The following is a 22,220-nucleotide window of genomic DNA, read 5'->3' on the forward strand; positions in this document are numbered from 1 at the left end:
GCTTACTTGCTCCAGTGCGAGATTCATGTTTAGCAATTGATAGTATATTGATCTGTCATTGGGAATTCAACCGACATTTAACATTCATTAAATTTGTATACTTTCCCGTAGCCTAATTTGTTATAAATACAAATTGATGAAAAAAGTATTCTTTCAACCAAAAATTGAACCCGGATCTCTCACTCGCCGTTCAAGAATGATGTCCAAGACACCACATTACAAAAGTAATCATTATTTTTAGCTCACTTAAAAATGTGGTAGGTTTTTACAGGTTCCCAATATATTGGGATACTATTCATAAAATCCAAGCAATAATTGTAATAAGTAAGTTATATTGAAGGTTGTACTTCGATACCTCAATCCATTTGGAATATATCCAGGCGATCAGGACTTAACTTACACCGTCAATACATATACAGTATACATATATACAGTATACATATATATATGAAAAGAACTATAGATGTGTTACTGCGTATCGTAAAACTGTTAAATTAGCAAATTGTTATGAATTATTTTGTAACTTCGTTAATTTCATAAATAAAGTTTAATTATTGTTTGATATTATTAAGATATTTCAATACACTATAAAAATAAGTGAAAGTAAAAAATTAACAACATAATACGTTTTATTGCACCTAACAGTAACTATGGTTAAGGGGGTCGTGTCCTGTAAGATGGAGTTCTTGACATAGTCAAGATTAAATAGATTAAATTAGATTAAATTAAATTAAGCATAGATTAAATTAAACCTATTAAAGACGTTTATCTAATCTATTATCTGAACGTTTATCTAATAGATAAAAGGTCAGTCATTAATGAAGATAGTTATTCCTCTAAGACCTACATTTTACAATTTTTGAAATCGCTATTTTGAAAACTTTTTCGTCTGATGTGTAGAATAGATGAAAAGTGTTTTCAACATGGAGTAAAAATATATTTTAATTGAAAGCTAAAAATTATTATTTTCATATTGTAAAATATTGTATGGATTCGTTACTATTTCTATTTTATATATTAATTTATCATATGCAGATAAAAAATACAATTCAATTCGTTTTTAAAAAGTAAACAACAATTTGAAAACGTATTAAGGGTATTTTTCGTTTTAGGTGCAACCAATTGTAACGTCCATAAGATGGAACGTCTAAAGCTTAACTGTCTAAATTGTGTAAAGGGAAATATAAACGTTCATGACAAACCGGGAATCGTGGTTATATTTCCTGTTAACACAGCAAACTCACATCGGCTGGAGAACATGGATCCTTTGACCTCTTTACATTCACTGTCAATGAACTAAAGGCCCCACGACTTATTTAATGTAAACTACTGAAAACTAGAGGATTTTAAATATTTAAAGCTAAGTTTTGGAACATAAATAAATGCAGCTACAGGCTTACCAAAAGCTGGAGCATAAACGTTTAGGTATAGACAGTCCTCACTGTAGTCCCTCAGGAAAGGCAGCAATCGTTGCAGAGCTACCAACTTGCCCCGTGGCATCCGTGACAGTGCGCTGGTCATGTTGGGTGGCAGCTGTGGACAGACCGGTGCTACACGGTCACACATTCGCACCCCCACCCAAGGGGGTACGCTACGGGTTGGGCTAAACCTATTGGCACCGGTGGGGGGTGTGGCGTAAGGCACTCCTAGGTACATCTCGACCGGCCTTAGCATCTTGTGGGTTACTGTCACTCCTTGAACTTTTCCTGTGACAATAGTGTACTTGAGTAATAAATAAACACAAGATATTTCCTTTCAGTAGATACGTATACAGTGATAGATTAGTGTATATGACTTTGGTCACCAAACTAAGATTAGTCATTTATTTATAAACAGGATTTTATAAAATTAACAGGTTAAATATGATAAAATAAGTGGCATCAGAGCAGTTAGCAACTGTATTACATTTATAATTATCCCCTTATGTATTATTTACTTATACTTATACTTATAAATGGTTTGTCTCACAATGTCTTATACTCTAACTTGTGTAATTATTACCTACCCATAAGAAAAAACATAAAGAAACAAAATGTACCCATGTGTAGAAATGCAAGCTTCTTCATGAACTTAAATATTAACAAAATGACTTTACGTAACGTAAATTTTAGTAATGTTTGAGATAGTTCAAAATTAAATGAATATTTTAATGTTATAAAACTACTGCTAAATTTGTTAATGCTTTTCAGATACTAACTACTAACTGGAAAAAAGAAAAATATCCCTATTAATTCTATGTTTTTGAGGTATTTTCCCTTCAACGATTTAGAAAATATTTGTATCAGGTGAGGCATACCACCTATGCTCTATTTTTAGCTGTGACACTAATTAGCCCTACCATCTTCTCTTTTTCAATTTCCTCTAATTAATCCACACAGAATCAAATTAAATTGTGTTTAACTTTTTAAAATGTCCCCAAGAAAGGCTCAATTGTGTAGAGTTGTTTTTAGGGAATTTTAAAATGTAAGCATGGGTTACGTGATACATCAATTTAGCGGTCATTATTTAAAAATGTTCATTTGGGCGCAAAAAGGTAATGTTCTGTAACCATATTAAAAGGTGTTCCAAAATGTGGGGTTTAAAGTTAAGTTCCAAACTAAACATGGACAGCACTAAATAATATTGAGCTATGCTTATCATTGAGCTATTCCTTATGTGAAATTTTGGCATTACAACATTATAAATACTTAAATTCGAAAATAAAGAAACCCTTAAAACTTTAAATTCTTAAATACGTAAGAACAACAAACTTAAAAAATAACATATTTTTAAACATTTTTCATAATCACCCTTGGTAAAGAAAACCATTTATATAAGTGCATGAAATTAAATTATTTTCTAAATTAAAAAGTGTATTACAATATTTTATAAATGTTCCTAAACTTGTGGTAACATTTGAAAGCCTACATAAAAATTTACGTTAAGTAAATAATTATATATTAACCATTTATTTTTAGATTTTGTATTGTTATATTACATACAGTTAATTTCTTTATTTTGATGCATAATAGATTATTTACAGCTAGTATTCAGAAATTATTATAAATACACGTAAAATGTACTTGTATCTGAAGTAATAAATGTAATATTAGAATAATTACATCTATATATAAAGAACGAAAATATACAAGAGGCTTTTCGAGAAAGTCTGAGGAAGATGGATTGTGGGCATAACGAGTGGAGTGACATAGCGGTTTGCGGTATTTCAATTAAACTTTTGAGTCAACTCATTTAACTTGAAGCCAGTCATTCCAGAAATATTACGAAAGGTTCTTACGTGTGATTTTTCATCAATATTCGACTGGAACGTATATGTCATCATTATTTAAATACACATTAATATTATTTGCATGATAATTATTGTAAATAAATGCAAATTTTGAAAGCACTCACATGAGTAGAACTAAATTTTAAAAATTACGTTTTTTATTCAAGCATTTTTTGTTAACATAGCAGTATTTTACTCCTGTGATTTCAAAAGTTAGGAATATAGGCTTTATAGGAATTTTGTTACTTATATAAGTCATGATTCACATGTACGTTTTAATCTATAAAAAATAATATATTTTAAAATTTGAAAATATCTTAAGATTTCTTCCATCTGCTTAAACTTTCTTAGGTAACAATCATAGTATTGGAATGGTCTACTGTTTCATTCGTACATGTAAAATTATTGATAAGCAAGGTACGAAGATCTTTAAGGACCTTGAATAGAACTAACAAGTTATTTTCAACATTTTAGTACTTTTGTTTTTTAAGTTTCCTAGGTTTCAAAATATTGGACGTACTAAGTTTAAAAAATAAGCTTAAAATGTCATTCGTATAAGAATCATTATAGTTAATCATTACAAATGTTATTCACCAAACTGTAAATAATAGTGAAGATCTCAAATGTGATGTCATAATATACTTTTTTGATCTGTCCAAAAACATTTTAATTTTATAATAACACCTCCTTTAAATTTGTTAAGATACATCTGAAATAGAAAGGAGCGATGGTAACACTCTAAGTTAAGAGCGACTTCTATCTAAAATAATGATATTGAAAATCAAAATCTCTTAATTCATAATTATCAAAGTAGGGCAATGGTTTTAGGGTTATTAAATTTAAGCAACGAAAACCCTAATTAAAAAGCATCATAAATCGAGATGTTTTAACGTTCAAATATTAGAGGTAATACCGAGCTTCTATTATACTTTATATTATTTCTCTAGAACTATAAAACTCCCGGTCTTATCAAAATTAATAAATTTTATAACCCATGTTGAGGTTAATCATCACTGTTGACAATTATCCCTTTCAGCTGTATCGGATCCGGATGTAAGTGAATGTCGCCCTAGAGAGTATCTAAGGGATGTACTGTAATTTACACCTACTCTAGACTATGATCAATCCCTCTATAGGCAATGGTAAATCTTCCTGCCTGTCTTCACATGTAGAAATTGAAAGCACGTCAATGGGAATTACAATTATTAAAAGATATAATATACCAACATAAATTAATAAATTTTTTTTAAATTGATTCGATGCAATAGGTTTGTGGACAGCACCACGAGTCGCTAAGGTACCTAAAACAGGACAACCAAACATACCTGAACTTCACATCTTCCTAATCTTTGACAAATACATTTCAGTGTGTATTTCGAAAAACCCTATTTTACCACACTCTGAGGCGTTATTTTGTAGATAATCTGAAAACCAAAGGCTTGAAGTTGGAACAAAAAATATTTAAATAGTTTAGCTTTTTGAAAGGCCCTGATTGTTTAACTTTCAAATATTGTATGAGTATATTAGTGGACCTAAATACTACATTCGCCAGAATAAAAACTTTGGTTACTTATACATAGGGCGGCGTTTCATATGGTTTACTCTAATGTAAGCTAACGCATTTGGACTTAACTCATATGGCTCAAATAGAAACTAATATTAGATTACGAAAGAACAGTGCACTAACTACTCCACACGATATACGAATAGGAATAGACGTATAGGATTAAATTTTGCATGGAACTTCATTTCTATGTAACCAACACTGAGTTTGAAGAGGGTTAATGAAATTCAATGGGGTTTGGCTGAGCCTTAGTAAATACTTTTACAACGGTCTCAAGGTTAAACATGAGGGCAACAAAAAATATCAAAATAAGGAAAATAAGAAAATCGTATACCAGAGTAAAATCATATGATATTTTAACTTGTAACTGTTTCAAATATAGAATAAAAGAAAAATAATATATTTAAAATTCAATGTTAAAAGTTTTAGCTTTTGACTTCAGCGCACTTTTGCGCTGTAGCACCCTTCCTAGCTCACGGTATCTTCAATTACGAAAACCCTGCTTTGGGATCTAAATCAATGAACAAAGATATAAATATGTCATTTATTAAACTGCGAAAACAACAAATAATTTATATGCAGATTTTAGAATTTGCATGAAAAGTTATTTTGAAATAGACAAGAATGAGTTGTATAATGATGCATGTCATCTAACCATGGAATTTTGCCGAACTTCATTGGAGGTTGTTACCAGTAGGGTGACCCAATTTCTCTTACGTTGGATGAGAGAATTTAAAGATTTCTCTACTGTACGTAGCAAATCTGCAGAATGAAATTAGTTATAGATTTTATAATTTACAACCATCCTTGTTAAGCGTTCATATTGTGGCGTACCCCTAACTGGTTACGTTGGAACCACGAAATTAAGTACTTAATCTAGGTACGCTACCTGATTGCAGATGCACAATGCGGCTGAGTGTCAGAGCGGCCGATAGACTTCCTGAGACGGTCAGAAGATATAGGACTACGGTGGTGACCTTGGTTGAGGTTCTAAGTTTGCTCCTGGAGGAAAACCTAGCAACGTCCATTATAACACGGCCACTTCACTGATAAGAAACTCTTCAGCGTTACGTTTCTCTGAAGTAGGCACTGTTTCATGGTTCACGTTTATTCCGGTCAAGAAGGATGCTGCACCATCAAAAGTTGGTTCTGTTCAAGGTGGTTTCATTCGAGATCTGAAAAATAATTAATGTCAGTACTACTTGATTATGTAAATGTGTTCACAAATAGGATATATTATATTGTATTCTTAATGGTCATAAATAGAATGTTAAAGAATTTTTTTGATAAGGTCTAGTAGTGTAACCTTCTTAATTGAATATATGTGATGTCGGTGGGAAATAAAATAAATTTTTATTTATATTAGTATAATAATTATCAATATCTTGGACCCTCACAGCCTACAACACACAATAGCTATTATCTTCAAAATATAGGTGCCTTATACACAAGAAAACAATTGTTTTATGTTTTTATACTTTCATTCCACTTAGCTCTCCAATCTTGTTCCTCCCCTATATTCGTAACGCAGTACAATTTACAGTTACCTTTTTAGAGTAACTGTAAATGGTGAGTGACATTGCTTTATTGGATCATGACATGGAGAGACATAATTTAACTTATATTTATGTACTGCCTTTATTATTAACTTATCAAAATTATCAAATATGTGAATTTTCACTTGATTTTAACCCAAATTATCATAACTTTTGGACATCAGAGAATTTAGAGAAAATGTATTTTTTGAGCTTTATCGATTAAACTTCTATATTTTAAACTTCAGAGAAAACTGGTGAAAAAAATTTCCTTTTTTGGATTAGAATTCGGATCTGTCACTTTTCGGACGAGTATAATAACACTTGTTAGAAAAAATTTGATTTAAAAGCATTTAAATTGTTATTATTTGTTGCATGGGCGTGATTGCTTTGCTAAACTAATTTGTTACAGTTATTTATATTCGGAAGCTGTTCAAATAAATTTCTATAAAGCTATTGTTATAAAACAGACTGTAATATTAATCTCATACATAATTGCATACTGAAAGTGAATTTAACAATTCAGAAAACTGCTAAGTTATTGGACGTCTGTGTCTGGTCAAAGCAGAGGATTTGGGAAACCAGAAACTATCCGGACGAATAATTGGAGAAGCCAGGGCAAAGGCAAAGGGTTACAAAAGCCAATTTGTAGAGCTAAGGCTTCGTCTAAACCATTTACCTAGTCACTTGTTAAAACTGTCTTCCAAAAACCGTTCGTTAATTAAAGCGAATAAATTGCATTGTGAGCAGTAAAGAGTTATGTTTTTACTATAATCGTAATTATGGTGGATATGTTATGCTTTATCTTATTTATTTTGTTTAACTATTATTATTGATGATATTTTATTTGAAATGATAATCTAATTTCTGACATTTTGTCATTGATAATTATATGATTGAAAACAATGCTTTGAATATTGGAATTTACATTGTACTTTAGGTGGAAACACGACTTTGTAAGAAGGGAACGACTTTGTTAGGGCACATCAATATATAGTGATATATTGTGTAAAACAAGTAGTACATAACTATGTATATACATATATGCATATATATGCATATATACGTATGAACTTGAGGGTCATAGCTGAATTGAGAATTACAAAATAAAAGATTACATGCAAACTACTTATAAGACACCATTCCACACTACAGAGACTCTTAACATTGGCCAGTTCGTCGTTATTGTTTCAAATCATCCAATGTAAAAATATTAGATATTAAAAAGAAGGAAGAAGGAAACAAGTTCCTGCAGGTTTTAATGGCATGATCTGAAGTTTTGTAAACAAAAAGTAAACATGAATTTTTAGCGTGATTCCAAAGGCTGATTTTTTGTAATTAATCTCTCTGCAATTTATATCTCATTCCCCCCTGCATTATCTCTCCCATGCATGAATGATAATACAAAAGTTTAAAACTATAAAAGAAGAACCACATGGTAACGGTTTTCATTATAAGCATATTTTCAAAGCTTGACACGGATATTGTATGATTAATCCCAAATTAGACGCTGGAATTCATTCAATAATGATTATAGGCAGCACTTCCCCCAGGATAGGGGCTTTAGTGAAACACTTAATTAGCGTAATATATGTATCCCGCACGAATGTAACGTGGTACTCAATGACTAATATTGATAAACTCGACCATTCAAAGCAACTGGCCACTGTCCCAGGGCGAAGGCTATTTGTAGCAAAAAAATGTTCGAAACTATGTTATTGATATGTCTTTTACACAACCGTACTGGCAGTAAAGTTTAAATCTAAAGTAAATACCAAAATACAGTAAAATTTTAAAAGGTTCTGTAGCAAAAACATACCACTTTTTACAAGTAACTTAAAAACAGTATTCTGAGTATTATATCGCTTATTTATATTGTCCGTACTATAAATTATTAAATTTTTAGGTCAGGAACAAAACTAGCAATATATAACTATTGTTTACTACTCTAGTATGTGTTTCTAGTAACTAGTACTTTTTTAGTGTTTAAACTAGCTATATTTTATTAGAATTAGCCACTTCTGCTGCTCATATTAAAAATAACACTATAATATTTGTCAATAATAAATGCATCATACAGCCAAATCTAATATTTATTCATGCAAATATAGTAATGTGATTCCACGTGTCTATGAATGTATCACCTATCAAAAATATTGCATATATTTACAGTAAATAAGTTTCCTCCTTACTTTTCAAAGTATTTATTTTAGATGTATACTCAATAATTAAATAGGTGAAATTTATTTTTCAGATTACTTTTCTTGACCGTCTTAAGTACCAAATATAAATAATTCAATAGACTTTGTTTGTTTATCGGTATTATTTACTTCTAGGCTAAGAGATAAATTATTTTTAACAGCATTTCCTTTAGAAGAAGAGCGATAAAGAAAAATGTGAACGAAGTGATCGCATGGGAGTGTGAATCATCGGAAACATATCTCAAGGGTCAGTTGAGAAATGATTGCAGTGTTTGTTTCGTTTTCCCTTTATTCTTTTACATACAAAACGCGTAAAGTTTGATATTTTTAAGAATCTTTAATATGATTTTAATTCACATAGTATGATTTAAATGTATGTAATTAAAATTAATACGTTCACTGCTCTTAATGAAAGTGGCTTTGAAGAATAATATGATTCAAAGTTCGTTCATTGCTATTGCACACCAAAATTACAGCCTATATACGTACGTATATAGAAGAAAGTGGTTGCCTATATATATGTATGTTGAATAACTTGGTAGGTGAAAAAATTACTGAAAGAACAAGCCACAATGGATATAACTTATTTTTGGAGTATTTATTTATAACAGTAGAATAGTAAATAAAAGGATTTGTTTGGATGGATCTATGAATAAAAAAAAACTATAACCTAATAGAAAACTTGGAAAGTTATTGGTATGCATAGAGTAATATTATGAATATTATGACTATACAAAATTAAGGTGATTATTAAAAAAAATAATACAATATTTATTCCATACAGTAAGTGCTATATACTTTTTTCTGGATATTTATGAATTGTTATGAATACTTTATGCTGTCTCTGACCATGAGAGAAAACTTCAATTGAACAAACTTTTTCTACATAAAAATCCAATAATAAAATGCAAAAATACTGCATGAATATATTTAGTTTTTGAATAAATTTCAAAACTGTAGTGTAATTTTTAAAACAAAGTGTTTATTGATTTTTGGGAAGTAAAAATAAACGTGTAATCAATTGATACAGTGTACCTCGGCTGTTAAAAATACCACTATTTCAAAACAATCAATTATTTTATTCAATATAAAGTAGTATCTGATAGAATGTATAAAAAGATGTTTGAAGGGCGCTTGCGCTGGTTTCATATGTAATAAACTTATAGAATAATTCTGTAAAGCTATTGTAAATCATTTACTTTTTACAAATACGGCTATTCATAATATGTGTTCTTTTTGATTACTGGGAGCTAAAGAAATGTAATATATAATGAAGATAACATTACCAGTCTCATATCTGTATCCTAAACAATATTTCAGCAAAATTTAACTTATAACAAATGCTTGTAATTAAAACTACTATTAAATATATTTGATCTATAAGTATAAAATATAAAATATGTTTCAATTTGTTAGGTATTTTTGTATTTAACATTCATGGTAAATTGAAGTAAATTACCTTAAAACTATATACGCACAACATTAAAATAACATTGACATACTTTATGTAAAACGCTTTCGTTTTATTACTTTTTCTTTGACTCATTTCGCATAACAAGATGTAACTAAGTGTATAATAATCTTTAATTAGTTTCAATTACGCAATCAAATACTAAAATTTTAGAAGAGTTAGTGTATTTTTTTGTTGCTGTTTTTTTAATATATCAACTGTAGTTGATATTATTAGTTTAATTTATCGTACCAACTAGAATTATTGTTAGAAAATTTATCGTGTATGATAAAATATCCCGAAAATATTTCCTTCTTTGATAACTTAGTGAATAGGTTGTTTTCTGTTTGCAAAAATACATACACCGCGCACAAAAGCTTGACTCTCCGCCTTTTCTATTGTCAGCCCGAGTCAATACGTTATTGCCCCGGGTTTCTTTTGCAGATGTTGCATTGAAATGCCTCTTCCATACAACATTTTATTGCTTCGTTTTTGCAAACTATTTTTCTAAAAAGCACAAATATTACTATTCAATGATTATACAAAGAAATATTTATAGTTGATATAAATATCTAATCGTTATACAGGGTATTTCTGTACCTCTTCAAAAGTTTTAAGAACATATTACGAGTTAAGAAAAGTAGAAGTTTAAAATATAAAATACACTTTATATAGGACATGATATATATTTTCAAACATAAAACATGATAGGAAAGTGTCATTGAAGTGCAGATACACGTTTTTGAAAAGAAATTGTAAGAGTCTAAATAAAAATACCAAAAATACCTTTATTGAAATGTTCCAAACAGGGCCATATCGAAAATTACCGCTCTCCTTCTGACCGTACACCTCAAAATCTTAATAGAAATTTCCTGGAGATAAAATCTCGGTTCAAGAAATATTGCTACTAATATGAGGTCAAAGGTCAAAGGATAATTTTTCTATGTGTCCATGTGACCATCTACGAGATAACTCGTAAAGAATAGAAATAACTTTAATATAAATATCTTAGTTACTTGAAAATAAGTATATAACTTCCTCGGCTTCTAATGATGAGTGTTATGTATTACTGATTTTATGATCCTAGAGACATGAAACCTGGCCCCTACATTCCTCTTGGTCCAGAGAGAGGTGTAATAATCTTAGGATAAACCTTTTCGTTTTCTGTTAGCTCATTTAATACTCCGTTCTCTCTCTCTCTCTCCCCCCCCTCTCTCTCTCTCACTCTCTCTCTCTCTCTCTCCCCCTCTATCTCTCTCGCTCTTTCTCTATCTCTCTCTCCCTCTATCTCTCTCTCTCTCTTTCACTCTCTCATAGTTTGTATTCCAAGGTCCCCAAAGGCAATTGAAGACGATTCTGGTTTCAGTTTACAAATAATTATTAAAGCTGTCGTTTGAGGTCTAAATACTATGAGGTAATTTATTTGTACCATGATCTAGTTTCAAACACAGTACTCTATACAAGTTATATATACTAGGCCTATTCAACATTTATTTGCGTAAAGAAAACAAGCATAATTTTATCCAGATTAAGTAAGATATAAATGCACGAAACAATCTATTAGCAAACACTGTAAATTTGATATCTCCACGTCAGTTCCTGAACAAGCTTCATTCGCCATCACAATTAGACGGTATTGTCCTGTTTGCAGAGACGTGAAATAGCGTCAGGTAACCATATACATATCATTTATCTGGCAAATTTCAATCTCTGTATCTAGACTAGTTTCCTGGTTGTGATATAACTATTATACAGGGTGTAAATAAGTCTCGCACGGACTTGGTCATTTCTGAACGATTACAGTCGAAGCAATAACACTTTTTACACCATTACTGCAGATATAAATCTACTTTTAAAAGGTACTACATTATTTTGCCATGTTAGGTGAATGGCCTGCAAGGATTTAGAGGTATATCTAAAATTAGACCATATATAGAGTTGTACATCGAATTAACCGTATCTATTTATGGAGTAGAATCCTAAAAATTCGACCTGAAAAGGTTCACTCTATAAAAGATTGCGCTGGTTTTAAAGTAAGAAACATTTATACTGTAGTTCATGTTCCAGGTGGTTTAATATTCTTGCCTTGGCTCAAGTTATGAAAGTTAAACTTAGTAAATGAATAGTGTACTTAAGAAATAGTATTTAACGTATTTACTAAGTTCAGGAAACAAATAGTAAACATAGCTTAGATGTACATCCTTTTGAAATGTAATCTTAAATGTACATCAAGTAAACTGCAAAGCCCAAAATACAAATAAAACTTATTTTATAATAAATCATACTAGGTTTATCCTTCTTTCATTCATCTCTGAAAAAATCCTTTGTAATGATTTACATCTGGAGGTATACTTACGTCACAAAATTCGTCTATCGATTGAAGAAAAATCAGGTTATGTGGTAATCTCATACAGTTCAACATGACTCTCGGTTGTTACAGACCAATATGATACGGTTCTTACAGTGCAACATGACTCTCGGTTGTTACAGGCCAATATGACTCTCGGTTCTTACAGGCCAATATGACTCTTGGTTCTTACAGGCCAATATGACTCTCGGTTCTTACAGTGCAATATGACTCTCTGTTCTTACACTTCAATATGATACGGTTCTTACAGTTTAACATGACTCTCGGTTGTTACAGGCCAATATGACTCTCGGTTCTTACAGTGTGATATGACTGTCTGTTCTTACACTTCAATATGATACGGTTCTTACAGTTCAACATGACTCTCGGTTGTTACACTTCAATATGATACGGTTCTTACAGTTCAAGTTGACTCTCGGTTGTTACAGGCCAATATGACTCTCGGTTCTTACAATGTAATATGACTCTCTGTTCTTACACTTCAATATGATACGGTTCTTACAGTGCAATATGACTCTCTGTTCTTACACTTCAATATGATACGGTTCTTACAGTGCAATATGAATCTCGGCTACGACGCTAATTTTAATTATAGGTATGTTGAGTGAATCCATCCGAATGATGGACGTTGCAGGTTCAAAGTTTTGAACTCTTTGTTCTCATGGATATTTTTCTCGTGTATAAGGAAATTCTAATTTACATAATAAATACCCGTTTATATGGAAAATCATATCGTCTCTGTTTCATAGATTTGGAATCGATAATTCGTACAATGTTTATAATAATAATATCTTGAATGATTTTGGCCTCACTGCATAAAAATAATCAATCAATAGGTAACTGCAGAAATTGAAACTGACTGAGATAGCGTTAAACTGCCGTTCATAAAGGTGAATGTAGGGGCAAGATATATACTTCTGTGTCGTTATGGACTTAAACTGATCCAATAATGGATATATATCACTATTTATTGAGCAAAATGGCATACTATCTGACAATGTAAAATACTACGGGTTTTAAGATATTCTACTTCTTTTATATTTATCTTATCTTTTATTGTTCTTGAGTAATGGCATAACAGTTTCTTTTTCTTTTTCCTTATGAAAATAAATTTTGATTTTGTAAATAGAATTTTTAAGAACGTTGGTTTTGTTATATTTTAGTTTCTACAATTGTGAATAAGCAATACATGACATATGTCATTTGTCATTTAAAGCGTAATAAATAGTTTATAATTTTTGAGAAGGATTTAATGTCAGGTGAAGTTTTGATGTTTCGCTTTTTCATGCTCCAATTAATTTATAAATTGTATAAATGTTTTAAAGAGCCAGTTTGGATTTACGTAATTTTAATTTTGATCAATTGCCAAATTTTTACGTATTCCTTTTAGATATTGCATTCAAAGTCTTTTTTGGTCTGTCTTGTAGCGACAATTCTAATTTTTTGGGAATTGCTCTTTTCCGTACTCTCCACCTTTTCTTACATTTCATGCATAAAACAGGAATATAAGCATTCCGCGCGAAATTAGTGTGTGATTGAGTGTTTAGATATTTACTGATTCATTGGATTGTATCTTATCGGGAATAGAGAGACATGTCTCAAGGCTCTCAGAAGATCTTAGGATCTACCTCAAGGGATGTCAGTGGTCCTGAACAGGCGCCTGGTTTAGTGCTTTGAGACTAGGAGATATTGAATTGAGCAGTATATGTATACTAAACATGCAATCCTTCTCAAACCCTAGAGAGAAGCTTTATTCTTCACTACAAAACTAGTCATGAATAGGCTAAACATATTTTTGTTATTATTTATTGCAATACTCACATTTTAAATTTTAATTTATTCTCCTGGAAGAATTTATATACCATTATCTTTTTTTAAGTTAAAGTCAATTTAGAATTTAAAGGTATCATTTTAAAATTATAAGTTAAAATATATTAGTAATAATATTATTAAAATAATATTATTACCATATATTAGTAAAATATGGTAAACATATTTACTGGATTAGAGTTTTTCTATGATCATTCGTATTGATATGTGCCGATATCTGAAGCTATGCCGTAGGATTTACTAAGAGTAATTTGGTTGAGATTTATTTATTTAATATTTTAAGTTGTAAAAGTGCTGAAATGTATGTATTGAGATTTGAAGTAAATATAGAAGGCCAGCTATCCATTGGTATTGATGATAAAAATTAGCATTATGAGCAATAGAATATTTACTCCTAGTCAAATTGCATGCATCATTTGCCAATTTTCAATAAAACCTGATCGAAAAATCTTACGGATAGGTGTTTTCAAAAGCAGTGATTTTAGTTTAAGTTTAGTAAAACTGCTATATGTTCAAACAAATAAACTTTGGCATACATTTTTTGTATAACGGGATAGTATATATTAGCTTCACATTTCTTTCAACGATATAAATCTGTGCAAACTTAAAATGATCAAATACTTATGAACTGTGTTTCTGTTGTTTACGTTACGCCCAAACTAGTAGTGTAAATTGCCTTTCAACGTAACGTAATAGTTTCACTGTAGCTCGTTAATTAAGTGGTAACGGGTTTCTTTCTCGAATAGGTGAGTACAAGTTTTTAAATCGTTTGTCTTTAAAATTATTATACCTTATTATCAATTAAAATCCATTGGCGTGGAAAGAAATTCATGAAAATCAATAAAAATAATAGTTTACAATTGGTGCCTATCCTTTTGGATTTTGTACATAGTATTAGACTGGGTTTTAGATTGATAGTTTCTCCAAAGTTTTATATTGCCTTCACGAATTATATTGAGGAAATCTCATCATTTAGATGAAGATGCTTGCACCTATTTTTTCCGACAATTAAACAATAAAAGAATAATAGTTCCAAGATGGGATGGGGTGGATATAACGTATTATTCTCAATTGTTGTTAGAATGTAATAACTCGACACTTACATATTATTATGAAACATTACATTATAAAACAACCTAACTTGAGGAAATTATGTATTTAAAGCATATAAAGACTTATATGTGACCCATAAAAAAATAAATATAAGACGACTTTACATATGTTTCTAACTCACAAATCCACCTGACCGTAAAGTGGGCGAATCCTGTATGAACGTTCGAAATAACTTGCTGTTGCAGTTTTGTCAAGACATGATTAGCATTAGAGTTCCTTCAGTATAAAAGGATCTAAAATATTTAATACAATCCCTATTTCACCGTGCAATGTCTTTCGGGGATCCCACAAATCTTTATCTAGATTAGGGAGATTTGATATCAGATTAACTTCAATGTTAATTTTTAACATTTGCATTTTATTTAGAGAGTACTTTGTCTTAGAAAACATTGATGGTGTTTTGACATTTTTAAACCTGGTTTAAAATTATTAAAGCTTTTAAAAATATTTTCTATGAGTGGAGTTATTATAGTAAGGTTGGTGACCTATGTGGATTATACCAGATTTTAAATTTTCACTGTGTAACATTCAACACATTTTAAAATACTTTAAGTACTGGGAATATAACGAGGTGAGACATGAAAAGTTTCAACAACACGTTGCAAAACATCCAATTACATTCATTGTTAGTAGCTGACCTTGGCCTAATTCTCGTTCTACTTGGCACTGCAAAGTTTTTACAGAGATTTATGTTTTATTGGATTTCCTTTTATTATATTTGTGATCGGATTTTGACAACTATTACTAAATACTTTTTTTACTTCATTATCACATCAACTCTACTCGAACCCTATAGCTTTAAATTAATAACATATCTGTTTACTCCATATTGTGGGAATGTAATAAATAACATAATGATAAGTATCGTTTTAGATTGAGGGATACCGGCAAGAATCTAGTAGTCTTTAATCTATTCTTAAATTAGCAGAATCTTATGATCCTTACGAGTCGAAGTAGGAGTTTTTGCAAAATATCATTCTTAGTGTTTTAGCTACACATTTGGTTAGTAGGTCCAATGAATCCTTATTCGTCAATAGTTAAATGAATATACAATTTTACTCCCGTAATATAAAATAACACTTTACTGCAATGGTTGTACGTTTTTTACTATTTAAAAATTTACTATTTAAATCTGTAAATGTGTTCGAATTAGATTTATTGTTACTGAAATTTAATATTAGTTCAAGTTAAAACTCTTGATTAAAATAATAGTAGAAGGAGGTATTATTATTGTTTTGCAAAAAAAGTTATGCATTTCCCGTAAATATTGATCGTTTTGGATACATTGAAATAGCTTTTACCTCTCCTGCTAGGTAGTATGTATGATAAATTACAAGGAATCTCTACAGATCCCAATTTCCACTACAGTAAAAGTGTCTAATGCTTTTGTATATTCGTTTCTAAATGACTTAAACATTTGATAGAGAGCTAAGTCAGTTTCTTTGTTCATTGAGATAATGACATAGAGATTCGTGTTTAAGTTCTCGAAACCGAAACAGAAGCACTGTATTGAAAAGGTAAAATAAAATATATTAAGATATCATCAATGTAATATGAGAAATAATATGTTGGTTAATTATTATTTCTAGAAAAACCATCTTTTTCAATCGATTGCGTAGAAATAGTTAATGCTCCTGAAATTATATTTTCAGTTTAAAATCCAATTGATATTTTACATTGTCAACCATAAAATCTCTTTAAATTAAATTCTGGCTATTTTATCAAAGAAAAATAAGCCAAGGACTAACAATAAGTGCAATTACAACCAATAACATTAAAGTTTTAATTCTGAAAATACTTATTGGACTCATCCACTTGCATAATGTAAAATTATTTGTTATTAGATTGAGAGGTAATGAAACTACAATTATTGTTATACTAAATTGCTACTCCGAAGGGTATAAGTAGCTCAAAAGTATTTAAACAATGAAAAAACAAAGTATTCAGTTCAGTTCTGTAAATTATTTTGAAATATAACAGTATATAAAATGCAAAAAAATTAACGTTAATTGAGTCGTTATAAATTTGTAACGAATAAAATATTTTTCATTACTACATTAATAGTCCTACACACATTGAGTGAAATACGCAAATATTAAAAGATAAATTGTATTACTTATAATATAATATTGTATAACAAGTTATAATAGACCTTTTTTATAATATTGACAATCAGTTTCGGATATGTCACCCAAATATTGCAATGAATATGATACAAATCGATGAACATAATTTGATTTTTTCTGCTTGAAGACGAATTGACCTGGGCAATAACATAAACTGTACTTACACGATGATGTGACGCTAGTGTATAATACCAGTGAATATTCAAAATCCCATTCGTGGAAGCTAGACACAATTCACGGTCGATAAAGTAAATACCGGGAAATGAGCTTTGAGAATTCCTCTACAACTCGTGTTCAAGGCCAACATTGGCTTCCAGTTGTGGGGTTTCACGTCTTCATCCGATCACAGACGGCCCGCTACTGCCGGGTGTTTGCCGCGAGAGAAAATACCAAACTACCTTTTGCGCAAACGCCAACCGTACCACCCACTATCTCTCTTTAGCTATCCATCAAAGAGGCCTTGTGGTGACATAAACCTGGTGTCCTCATACATATTTTTCCTGACATGCCTTTATTGAGAAATTAGTTTCGTACCACATCCAAAAATTTATTTCTCATCTGTTACATTTGTAATACATTCAACCACGCTAGGCGAGGACCTTTTGAATATATAAAAAATATAAAATTCTGTATAGTACAAACTAATACCAGTAAGCAACTAATATGTAAAAATATTATATTTTTCAGCTATATTAGTCCAATTTTATAAGTTCAGGCTATAGAACCCCCTTCGGCTCTAGCCTCATGGATCCTTCCGATCTCGTATAATATTAAATAATGGAACAAATTAAACATTTATGAACCAGTTGAAATTATAACTATGCATAATTAGAAAAATATATTTTTATTTATAATTACTTCATCCACTGTTCTTTATTGCATTATTATGTAATAAATCGTAAATTAAATATTTCAAACAAGAGGGTGGGAAATTTGCACACGCATCCTACTTCTTTATGTTTTTTTTGTAACTTTTCGGAAGTACGTCAATCAATGCAACATAAAATCTACGAGTTAAATAATGTAGAGTTTTACACATTGTAACATAAAAAACTCATTCATTGTGCTTATTGACTATAGGCTGTAATAAAATAAATTTTTCATTTAATTATTTTAAAGCCGTATCGCTTGTGTACATTATGTTGACATGAATACAGGTCAATATCACTACTTTCCGAACTTGCAATTTAATTGCTTTACATTTTTGGTCTATACTACTGAATATTTCATTGTTTGATTTGAATAAAATGGAGATGTATCTTAAATTTATTGACCTACTCTTAAACGTCATAAACAATTAAAATAATTATTTTTTCGAGTACGACTATTTTCTAAGAGAGATCATCTTATGGAACATGTTTAAAACTATAGATAATTTAGATAATAAATAATAAGTCCGTAGTTTATAATTTTCTTGTATGCATCAAGTGTAATCAAAAAATTATTTATTTATTTTCCAACGTAAAAACCAAACATTCTGCTCGAGAAATTTTACTACACCTGAAACAATTTAAACTCCAAAAACCAATGTTTATTTTGGCCATGATTAGTTATGAAGGAAACAGGATTTTCCGGACATTTGCCATCGTTCAGTGAAATAAGAAATCAGAACAAAACATTTCACATTTTCAACACGTTTGCAAAACATTTCACTGAACGATGGCAAATGTCCTGAAAAATCATGTTTCCTTCGCAATCCTTCCATCGTCAAAAATAACCTTTAAACAAAGAAATGATTATTTATTTCACATAATATGTCTTTACTTGGCTATTGTCTCTTCAAGCACAATATAATGTTTTAAAGAAATTACATAGCATTTCCCTGTACAAACTGCGGTATTCCGATGAAAGTTAATATTTTGAGATGAGAATAGGTTATAGCGAATCGAGTTACTTTCCTTGTAATAATAAAAGACTCCTACAAAGAACCCATTTAATCAAGATGAATTTTTTATTTAAGTATTAATTTAAAATACGTTTATATAGCAACAAAAATTAATGGATACAAAAAACGTTTTATTATAACTACGGGGTGGAATGATGCTTTCTCGCTGACGTAAAATTCTGACGCAGAGAAATTAATGTAGAAGTGATGGTTTATTCTCTGATTTGTAATTAAATCTCTGTAACAGAAGTTATTCTTTTGACAAATGTTTGTAAAATATAAAAATTTAGTATCTTGTTTACACAGTATAACGCAAGGGAAAAATAAAACAATAGTTAGGTTCTACTAAGAATCCAATGTAACTTTAACTAAACAGTGATGTTCTGCTGAGTATATTTCATAAAATGTTTGATTAAATACCCATGCATGTATTTTCCGTAAAATGTAAAATGTTTTTATAATACTCATACACAGAATTCCTGTTGACATATATAACACATTTACTACAATGCACATGTTAATATACAATGTACATGTGTATACTAACACTTGCTAGTTTTCCTGTGCTGAAATAGCCTATGTATGTCTCATCGAAGTGTTTTTTATAAATTACAAAGCTAGTCATTAGACTTAATTGACAGAAAAACGTTTATGCGACATAATATCTTTTCAATTAATTAATTTTTGGTGTTATTTTTTTAACATGTAAACATGTTTTTGACAATTCGTGAAAAACGTCACGATTTGTCTCATTTGCAACAATAAATAAATTCTTATGAATTCCAAAGTCGAAAATAAAAGATAACGATTATTTCAAATACGTAACAATTCTATTTTAATATAGTTAATTTTAATTTAAACTAGTATAAAAGGTACATAACTTGTTTTAAATATTTACATCCTTTATCGCCGAAGATGTGAAAACTATACAATCATTTTCATTAAGGTAAGTATAAAATACTTATGTATTTTTGTGAATTAGGTATAACTCTTACATCATAAAATTTAACAAAGAATTTGCTGTAAGCTTTTACCATATCTACATTTGTTTTCCCGTTTAGGCTACAAACTGAAATTTTAAACAAATAAATTTATGTTTTTGTTAAGCACATTAGCCTTTCAAATAAACCCGTTTTTTACTAAATCCTTATTAAAATTGCATTACATTTATATGAGATTATTATTTTCTTCTTACTAATAACCTTAAAAAATTAATGTGTGTTTACTTCTTTTAAAATATTTCAAACGTTTTTTAACTGTGATGTTAAAATGAATATACTAACGGATTTTCTGCTTATTTATGAAATAACATTATACGTTTACCTTTATTATTTCATATTTGCTTTATGCTGCTAACAAAAATTGTGGATTTCATTTTATATCTTACACATAGTATGTTGTCTTAATAGGATTTCTTGAAATTTTTAGTTGCCTGTGTGAAACCTATACTAACAAAGAATAAAATAAATTTAATCATAACGTTCTCCACAATGGTAATAAAAACTAGTTATCTAATCTTAACAGTTGAAACATTGTACTCAATGTCAAAGAAACACATTTCTTCTGAAAAACCGTCTTTCTCTTGGAGCTACACTTACTAAATCGATAGGGAGTTTTTTTTTGGGGGGGGGGAGGAGATAAAATATTATAACACATTTTGAACTTATTTTCAAATCCGTTGAACTCAGTTCGTGAGGTGGTCTTAGAGAAGTATGTGAAAAAATAATACTACCTAGAAAAACATAGTGCATTGATTTTGCTTGCATATATCTAAAAGATTACTGTTTCATTTAAGATGTGGCGCTGTAAAAAATGATGCAAACTAGCAAATTTTCTATTTAATTATACTTGATAAATATACTATTTATAAATATTTATTAAGGTCCTAATAATTGCATCGAAGTAAAAAAGCAAAACAAATATATGAGTATAACTGCGCATTTTGGTTGCTTCGAATTCCTGTCAAGTACAGATTATATTATGCTCATGGAGCTGAAATAATATTTTACAGCTAAGGCGGTGTGTCATGTACTGAGAAGTTTGTCGTGCGCTTGTTGAAGCTTATATAATGAGGTCTCTATTGTCCGGGGCCTTTGACACGAGAATGGCGCTAGTTAACCTCTGCTCTCTACATCCACTTGGTAACCTATAACATTATCCTAGAGTTTATACGTAAAACACAATACACACTAGTACTGATAGAAACATAAACATTTCTAAGTCAAAGCAGTTAGTACATTGTGATAAAAAATAGATTTGGCGTCAGTAAACGAATTCTATATATTTTAGTTTAGTGATAAAAAGAAAAGATTTTAATAAAATATTTATGACATGTCATATATAAAAATTATACAAACATAATGCTCCATAGTAGCACAATCCTGTAAAAATTATTTTAAATTCATTGATCCATTAAGTGATAAATATAGCATCCTGTGATGAGAATGTACATTCCTTATTAGTTTATTTCTAGTAATGAGTTATTCTATTCGATCATTTACTTAGTACTACAGTTGACTAGTCATGGAGGGATATAAGTAAAGATGAATATTTTTGTGACTTTGTTCATTAAATGAAGCTATTAAATTTAAATAATAATTTCACAAGTGTAGTATAATTGATAATTCAAAATGTTATCACTCCTTTAAGGGTTTACTTCAATTAATTAATTCAAAGATTGCACAATTTTTTAATTTTTTTAATTTTTTAAAAGGTTCCCATGCTAAGGATTATAAAAAATTAAAATAATAGTTTCTTTAATTGAAACTAGAGTACAAGAGAATTAGGCCTAAGAAAATCAAACTTAAAAAATCACAACTGGCCTAGTTAAAACATTATTTGAAGTTTACTTATATACTAAAATAATTATATCAGTGTAAA

General features: G+C 29.8%; 1 protein-coding gene across 1 annotated transcript in view; it reads right to left on the reverse strand.

Annotated features, from left to right (window-relative positions):
- LOC124353770 (neuroligin-4, Y-linked-like) overlaps positions 1-17,803 on the reverse strand; it is a 35,269-nt gene extending 17,466 nt beyond the window's left edge. Inside the window, exons 1-3 of the mRNA XM_046803770.1 lie at positions 17,620-17,803; positions 5,722-6,007; positions 1,401-1,706 (exon numbers count right to left, since the gene is read on the reverse strand). Of these exons, the coding sequence (XP_046659726.1) occupies positions 1,401-1,706; positions 5,722-5,860 (445 nt within the window). The 5' untranslated portion in view covers positions 5,861-6,007; positions 17,620-17,803. The remainder of the gene's footprint in view (positions 1-1,400; positions 1,707-5,721; positions 6,008-17,619) is intronic.
- Between the last annotated feature and the right edge of the window lie 4,417 nt (positions 17,804-22,220).

The sequence above is a fragment of the Homalodisca vitripennis genome, chromosome 2 (assembly GCF_021130785.1).
Source record: "Homalodisca vitripennis isolate AUS2020 chromosome 2, UT_GWSS_2.1, whole genome shotgun sequence".
Lineage (NCBI taxonomy): Eukaryota > Metazoa > Arthropoda > Insecta > Hemiptera > Cicadellidae > Homalodisca > Homalodisca vitripennis.